At 42.5% G+C, this 8,822-nt stretch overlaps 1 protein-coding gene across 1 annotated transcript in view; it reads left to right on the top strand.

Moving 5' to 3' along the window:
- Positions 1–688: 688 nt before the first annotated feature.
- WDFY2 (WD repeat and FYVE domain containing 2) overlaps positions 689–8,822 on the top strand; it is a gene marked incomplete at both ends in the record, with an annotated part of 198,564 nt that continues 190,430 nt past the window's right edge. The window contains one exon of the mRNA XM_080690249.1: positions 689–825. Coding sequence (XP_080546375.1) covers positions 689–825 — 137 coding nt within the window. The remainder of the gene's footprint in view (positions 826–8,822) is intronic.

The raw sequence follows: 8,822 nt of genomic DNA, 5'->3' as shown, positions 1-8,822 counted from the left end.
CATGCCCAATCACATCCCACCGAGCTCAGCTTCTTTCCTTTCTGCCAGCCTCTTTTTCCGGTCTTGTGGGGTGCGATTTTCCACGCCCCACATCCGCCCCCTTTTCAGAGAATTTGGAGAGGGCGGGGCCTCTGACAAGCGCGTACTCTGGGGCGTGTGTACGCACGTTCCTAGGAGAGTTAAGAGGGAGGGACCAAACATTGGGTGTGGAAGTGGGCGGGGGGACCGCGGGCAGAGGACCGCGCATGCGTCTGAGCGGTGCTGCAGGGCTCCTGGAGTCGCAGGAGGGCGGGGCGGAAATGGGCTGCGGGGCTGACGCTTGCGCGCTGGCCGCCGGCGCCGCCTCCTGCCTCAGGGCTCCCGTCCTCCTCCGCCACCCTCCGGAAGTGGAGCCGCCCTCGCGCCCACCAGCGGCCGCCGCTGCGGCAGGCCCCGCCCCGGCCCCGCCCCTCCCGGCCCCGCCCCCGGCCCCGGTGGCGGCGCCCCGCTGCTGCCCGGGTGGTGGCGGTTTTGGTGCCCGAAGCCGGGAGCGCAGGGTCGTTCCCGGGAGTGGCGGCCAGGCTATGACCGCTGGCCCCCGGCGCCCCGCTCCGGCCAGCCAGCGTCGCTGTCTCAGCCTGCGTCCCTGCCCGGGCGTTCTCCTCAGCCCGGCCCCGCGGCGCGGCGGGCAGCGGCGCCCCCTCCTCCGATGGCGGCGGAAATTCAGCCCAAGCCGCTGACCCGCAAGCCGATCCTGCTGCAGCGGGTCGAGGGGTCCCAGGAGGTGGTGAATATGGCTGTGATCGTGCCCAAGGAGGAGGGCGTCATCAGTGTCTCAGAGGACAGGTACTGACTGCTGCCACTCGGCGCTCTCCGCCGGGTGTGCAGTGAGCGCTTCTCCAAGTTTATTCTAACGCGCATCCCGCGCCGCGGCGCCCGCGGGAGCCCAGGCGGCTCCGGGCTAGCGGTGCGCGGGACGCCGCGCTGGGCTTCCAGCCTGCGACTGAGGGAGAGGGAGGAGCCGCCCGCCCGCAGGTGTGTGGGTGGGGAGGATGCACCGCGCTGCCTCTGCGAGGTCTGGTACAGTCGGAGGAGCCCAAATTGAGAAAGCGCATGCCACTGCTTTCTTTCAGACACTCCCACCTACTCCACATTCTCTGACATCTTACGCTGAATTGAGTGAATATTTAAGTGAATTTATATTTCAGTGAATCTGACATCTTATGCTGAATTTAGTGAATATTGAATATCAAGTTGTGGAAAGAGTAACTCGGGGCTTCTGCATTATGCTTTCTGCCCTTTCTCATCCCGTGGAGCTCAAGGAAAAGCGCTAGAACTTGCAGGGACTACTACTGCGGATAAGCTTCTTGAGTTCCTTCTCTTTGCTCGCTTCCTTTCCTTTTGCTTAGTTTTGCTTGGTTTGCAGAAGTGGAGCTAGTTCTGCCTTCATTATTCTCCCTTGCCTTGCGTTTTTGAGTTAACTCAATGCCCTTTAACACTCGCAGGAAGGTAATTTCCAGAGGAATGCTGCTTGAATATTATGGCAGTGTATCTGGAATTGTTACTTGGGTAGTATCTACAAGCATTCTAAAAAAAAAAAAAAAATGTAACACTGTAGAGGTACAGAACAAGGAGTTTTTACCTTAAAACAGTAATTAGGTTTTCTTAATATAAGTTCAAATCATGCTGAGGTAGATAATTTTTTTCCGTGGTGGCTCCTAAAGTTGCAGAGGTAAAGCAACAAAAGTGTTCATTACTGTCTTTGTAGTCTCTTTAGCACTTTGTATATAATGCAGCCTCAAAAATTTTGCTTGATAGATCTGTAATATCCTAAGTCTTTCAGTGTAATTAGGGTGAGTGATATTATACGTATGTATTACAATACTTGTCAACATCATACTCCATATAAATGGCGGCTGATTAATTTCCCATGCAGGTCCAGTGGAAAACACTGTAAACATAGACTAATGGCAGAGTCTGCAATGAATAGGAGGAATTCAGTGGCTGAAATGGAATACATGGACCCAGGAGCCCTTTGAAATTTCACGTCTTATAAGACTGTTTAATGTTTTCCATATTGGTAACATTCTATTAAGAGAGACTGCTTCTGGACCTAGGAAATATTTCTCATAGTATTATTTTTATGAAATAGAGCCCATAAAATACACTGAAGGAATATATTGTTAAACATCACTTTCCTACTAGAGATGAAATTGATAAATTCCTACTATAAGAAATTCATAAGTTTATTGAATCAAGTAAGTGAAGGAGTAAGGTAGTTAAACCTAAGCTCCTTTTGATAATTTTTAAACTTCTAATTCACATTCCACTACATTTACCTTGGAGGAGATAGCTTTCCTGGGTATATTTTAAAGTGTTTGGAGAGGCTAAAGTTGTATGTATGAAAGATACTGAAAAGTAAATTTCATTTGATTCTGAGACAGAAGGGTTTAGCTACATCTTAATGTTCACTTTCCTGATTTGCAACATAAATAATAGAAATTATTTTATCATATAGTTACTATTAAATAAATAAAATCTATACAGAAATCCAGGATTGTTCTTTGCATATATTTTGTTACTATTTAGTTTGGCAAGTCTTTGCTGCTTTGGGTCATTATACAGACATGAAAACAACTATCATTTAGATCTCAGTTTTGGTTATGGTTTTCATTAAAAGGGAATTGATCTGTATTTTTGCTTTTTAAAATCCAATGTTAATGTCACTTGATGGAATGCTAAGGATATGAAGATAGAATATTGATTTTCATAAAAACCTTCAAAGCTATGACCATTAACTGCTTCAGCTAGTAATCTTCATTCCTGGATGGTTAGATTAAGCCATAGATAATGTTCTGTATCTGAATGGCAGTGTCTCATAAGTTCTCATGAAACCCTAGTTTTGATTTACTGACTTCTTATATCCCTAATCTGTACCTTTGAAAACACTTAATATTCTCTCTTTTAAACTGTAATGTATATAAGATATAAGATAAACCATGTCTGGTTTATCTTCTGTGATTTCTCTAGGGAGCTTTGTAGGTCTTATTCATTGTAGTATCCATATGTAGGGCCTGCCATAGTGCCTGGTGCACAAGGAGGCCCTTGAGAAACGTTTGTTGTTTCAGTGACTGATCTAGTTTTTTGTTTTCTTCCTGTTTTTGAAAGCACAGTATCTTAACTGTTGTAGACATTCCATTGATAGCTGTTGAATGAATGTTCTAGTGACCTATGAAAGCCTTACATGGACAAATGTACACTAATGGGAAAAGTGTCGGATTGGGTGGCTTTAGGTGCTTTAAAACTTAGAGCACATGCATTGCTTCATCCATTCGACCAGCAAACATTTGAGATCGTATTGTTCCACTCACATGCTTACGCAACAGTGACAAAAATGACAATGTCCTTCAGAATGCGCACAATTTAGTAGGGAAAATTTTAGAAGACTCATTTAATAAAACAAAATCACTATCTCTAAGAGATTGTATTGAAAAGAGAACTTTCAGAAGGAGAAGAGTGGCTGGATTCCAGAGCCTTTATTGTCCTCTAAAATTTACTTTCCTTTGGAGTATTAGTTCACTTGGATTAGCATTTTCACTCAAACTGCCCTCAGTAGTGGCCTGATAATACTGTGTGTGTGTGTGTTACTGGAAATTGAACTCAGGGGCAGTCTACCTTTGAGCTATACCCCTAGCTCTATTTTTATTTTATTTTATTTGCAGTACTGGGGATGGAAGCCAGGGGCACTCTATCTCCAAGTTATACCCCCAGCCCTATTTCTTATTCTTTATTTTGAAATAGGATCTCACTGAGTAGCAAAGGGCCTCACTGAATAGCTGAGGCTGTCTGTGAACCCCGATCCTCCTGTCTCAGCCTCCCAAATGCTGGGATTATAAGTGTGAGCCACCATGCCCAGTTTATTTTTTTAAATTTTGAAACAGGGTCTAGCTAAGTTGCTGAGGCTGGCCTTAACCCAGCAATCCTTCTGTGTCAGCTTCCCAAGTACTTGGATTACAGGTGTGTGCTACCATGCCTGGTTTTTATTTTTCATTTGGAAACAGGGTCTCATTAAATTGGTGAGAGTCCTCCTAAGTTGCGGAGGCTGGCTTTGAATCTGTGATCCTCCTGTCTCAGTCTCCCAAGTACTGAGATTATCAGTCTCCCAAGTATTGATATTATAGGCATGCACCACCATGCCTGGCTAATGCTCAAATCTTTAAGTCTAAGAGTGGATAAACCCCCTTGCCTTCAAGTTTAGTTTAGCAAAATTAGGACAACCAGAACTTGTTATCCAAGGAGGAAACAAGGGAATATAAGAAATATAAAACAATCTGATTTGCAACTTAAGATTTCTTAAGTTGCAGAGCCTATTGACAGAACTTATTGGCCTTCTCTGAGTCTGCATTGGTTGTAACTACAGACTATCCTGAAAGGATGCACCATATTTTGGTACTTTGGGTTCTTCATTTCCCATTTTCTTTTTGGACTTTTTCTGAGTGAATGCCATTTTAGCATTCCTTGCTCAAGAGTTTCATCTCAGATATCTCTGCCCTGCTTTGGTTAAAATTTATGCCTGGCTAGATGTGGTAGCACATGCCTGTAAATCTCAGTACTGGGGATGCTGAGATGGGCACTGTAGGTTCGAGGCCAACCTCAGAAACCTAGCAAGACCCTGTTTTAAAACAAATAATAAATAGGGCTGGGGATGTAGCTCAGAGGTCAAATGTCCCTGGGTTTGATCCCCAGTATGACAAAAAAAAAAAAAAAAGGACTTCTGTCTGTATTTTACTGGGGCTCCCTTGTTTAGTGGCAGACTTCAAGTGATAAAAGCCAGAAAGGACCACTCTCCAGGTGTGAACCAAACCATGTGCATATCATAACACAAAACATCAATCTTACCATTTATACAGAGAGTTTCAGTGGTGTTTTCTGTTAGACAATTAAAGGAAATTTGTTCCCTCCCCAGGATTCAGCACACTGTGCTGAAGACAGATTACAACCTTGTCCTCTGGGGTGGCCAAATAATCCTCTCTGCTGTAGTGGTTGGAGAAGACCAGCAATTTCTTCCCTTGAAGGGTCTGGCAGGATGAGTAAGAGTGGCGTGATAAAGTTGGGGTAGAGGAAATGGTAATGCTAGGTAGAGGGGTTAAGGAAACTGTCCTATATTAAGAAGTACTGGGATGAACCAGTCAAGAGTATAGACCTGAGCTAGACTACATTACGTCAGAACTCAGCTTCGAGCATTGTCACACTTGGAGGAATCTGGAAAGTTAATGTGTCCAGGTCAGTAATTGAGATAAAATATTACCAAAACTTCTAGGTGCAAGAATTTGGACTCTTTTAGGATAAAAACACTTAAGTATGGTGGAGGCTGTGAGAAAGAAAATCATAGGGGAGTTAGGTACTGGGGATGGCACTGTGAGGAACTGCCTGATAATCTGAAATTTTTTTTTTTTAGTACTGGGGATGGAACCCAGGGGCATTCTACCTCTGAGCTACACCCCCAGCCCTACTTTTTATTCTTTATTTTGAAACAGGGTCTCACTGAGTTGAAAGGGCTTGAGTAACTGAGGCTGTCTGTGAACCACCATCCTCCTGTCTCAGCCTCCTAAATGCTGGGATTACAAGTGTGCACCACCATGCTTGGCTAGTCTGAATATTTTGAACTAAAGTTTTGCAACACAGCTGTGTTCTCTGTAACTCTTGGGAAGTGGGGGCAGAACTTATACAGTGGATAAAAGAGGTCAGATTTTCATCTTAATAAAAGGAGATCTGATGCCCAGTGTCTAGCACAAAGGAGATATGGAATATAGGTTCCTTGAATAACTCAATCAATGGCTGTTTAAACTGAAATGGGTCTGAGGAGGTTTGTGAGTTTCCATGACAAAGCTACTTAAGGTGAACCTAAAGATGTTTACTAGCTGGCCTTAGGCCAGGAGAACATTAACAACCTGGGATGGGGATGGGGATAGGGATGGACTGGGAAAGAAGAAGGGTTGGATTCTTTTCCTATCTCTAAGGCCTTTTTCCCATTTCTAAACAATTACACTTCTGAGTGGTCACAATTACTTGATTGTTTCCTGAAAAGATATATTAAGATTTCTTTTCAATTTATAAATCTTCGTAGTATTTCATCTTATAAATCATCATGTGTCATTCACAATTCTTTTCATTGTGATTTCACTTTCTCAGTTCTCTGATTTAGCTATTAGTTTCACTAATAATTAGTTCTTGCCTCAGTTCTGTTGAGTCCCTGATAGAGTTTTATGTAGCATGTGTTTTATGACATTTGCATATTTTTTAAAAGAAATTCACAGCAAAGTTTTTCCCATGGTGCAGGCATAGTTATGAAAGTGGATGATTTCTTGGGGGTGATGGAATGGGGACTCTGAAGTCAGCAAAATTAGAAGCCATCTACACTAATTTTTGAGTGTAAAATCCATTTAATTACATAAGATTAGTAAACATTCAACCATGCACTTGAGACTCATCACTTGGGAGCACTAATTGCTGGTTTCAAGGTCCCAAAGGAAATTTGTCCCATATGATTGTTGAAAATTAGACCGTTCCTCTGAATTCAAGACACGCCAGTCAGTGATTGTGTCTGGAAACAGAAGGTTTGTGTCTCTCCAGGCCAGCAACAGACTGACTTTAGGGAAAGATCACTGTGAGAAAGCTTGTTGAAGTGAGCTGACTAGAGGAGACTTAACTTGAATGACCCCCAAGACCATGATGGTTCTGAATTTCCTACTTTTATATTGTTAGATCAAATTCTGTGTAGGATCTCTTAGATTTTTTTTTTTTTTTTTTTTGGTACTGAGTATGGAACCCAGGGGCATTCTACCTCTGAGCTATACCCTCTGTCCTATTTTTTAATCTTTTTATTTTTTGAAACAGTGTCTCACTGAGTTGCAAAGAGCCTTACTAAGTAGCTGAGGCTGTCCACGAATGGCGATCCTCCAGTCTCCGCCTCCCAAATGCTAGAATTATAAGCATGCGCCACCTCACCTGGCTGGATTTCATAGATCTTAATTGGCATACATTCATATTTGATTATTCTGAAATATTGGAAAATATCATAGTGGCAATTCTGATATTCCTAAAATGAGTGATTCTCAGATCATGATGTGCTGACCAGATATGTATCCTTGGGTTCTACTAAACTGACTTTGAAAAGGAAGAATAGGTAAAAAAGATAGAGTGTAAGTTGTGGAAGAGACTTAAATAGTCCCGTAGCCAGACTTAAGAGAGATAATCTTTCTAAGCAAACAAAATCAAAACTTTTAAAAAAGAATTCAGCATTTTACTTTCATAAAGTCTTCTCCTGGCTATCTTATTTCATTTTGCATTTGGCTTTGAGAGACATTTTTCTGTCTGTTGTTAAGAATCATCTTGATGTCATTTAAAAAATAATAACTTGGAGTAGCTGGGTGTGGTGGTACATGCTTTTAATTCCAGCATTTGAGAGGCTGAGACCAGAGGATCGTTTAGGGACAGCCTCAGCTACTTACTGAGGTCCTCCCAATTTAGTGAGACCCTGTTTCAAAATAAAGAATAAAAGCCGGGCATAGTGGTGCATGCTTATAATCCCCGCGCTTGGGAGGTAGAGACAGGAGGATTGCGCAGGTTTGAAAGCCAGCCTCACTGGCTTTAAGAGACCCTGTATACAAATAAAAAAAGTATAAAAATAGGTCTGGGAGTGTAGCCCGGAGGAGGTAGAAGGGTTTCCAGGAACCCCAGTACCGCCACCAAAAAAAAAAAAAAAAAAAAAAAAATTAAAAAACAGGCCAGGGGGTGTAGCTCGGAGGTTGAATGCCCTTGGGTTCCATCCCCAGACAATAACTTGGAGCCAGGTGTGGTGATACACACGTGTGATCCTAGTACTTTGGAGGCTGAGATAAGAGGATGGAAGGTTCACAATCAGCCTCAGCTACTCAGTGAGGCCCTCGGCAATTTAGTGAGACCCTGTTTTAAAATAAAGAATAAAATATAGGGCTGGGGGAATAGCTTGGAGGTAGAATGCCCCTGGGTTTAATCTCTAAAACCTCAAAAACAAAACAAAACAAAAAACTTGGAGGAAATTAAAACATTTCGGGACATTTATAAGTCAATTAAGTTGTGATTTGAGACTACTATAAGTAATGATCTGCTGATATCTGTACCACTAAACTCAGTTACATTCATTATTTACCTAAGAGGAAAATGTACATCAAGCCAAGTTTTTCTTCAGAGTTACAGCATCAGAATAGAATTGGAACGAGGCAACACTGTTTACTTTTATATGAATAAGTCTTCCAAGGAGAGTGCCATAATTAGCATAGAAATTCTCTAACAGAAAAAAAATAATTTACTTTTTATAGCTTGAGCAAGCAATCTCAACTTTCTTCTTTTTTTCAACACTGGGGATTGAACCCAGGGATGCTTTACTACTGAGCTATATCCACGGCCCCTTTTAAATTTTATTTTGAGATAGAGCCAGGCTAAGTTGCCCATGCTGGCCTTGAACTTGTGATTCTTCTGTCTCAGCTTCCCGTTACAGGCATGTACCATGGCACCTGACTTTTGAAAATTTTTTTGATTTTTTTTTTTTTTTGAGGATAGGGGATTTCTTGGTCCAAATGCTTCATTTAGTCACTAGTAAAAGAATTTAGAGGTGTAAGAAACTAACCAGTAAAACCAAAAGAGAAAAAAAGTATTGTCTTCTTTCCTTGGCAGGGAGTGCTGCTTTGTGCTCCTGAGTGCCTTTAAGATTCTTGGAAAAGAACTGGGACTGGGAGTCTCATCTCAGCCAGCTCTGCCCTACTGTGACCGTGGCATTTCCAAGGGCATTTCATTGCTCTAAG

This window comes from Muscardinus avellanarius (genome assembly GCF_963383645.1).
Source record: "Muscardinus avellanarius genome assembly, chromosome: 2".
Classification (NCBI taxonomy): domain Eukaryota; kingdom Metazoa; phylum Chordata; class Mammalia; order Rodentia; family Gliridae; genus Muscardinus; species Muscardinus avellanarius.
The sequence above is the reverse complement of the archived record's forward strand: the minus strand, read 5'-3'. Positions and strand labels throughout refer to the sequence as shown.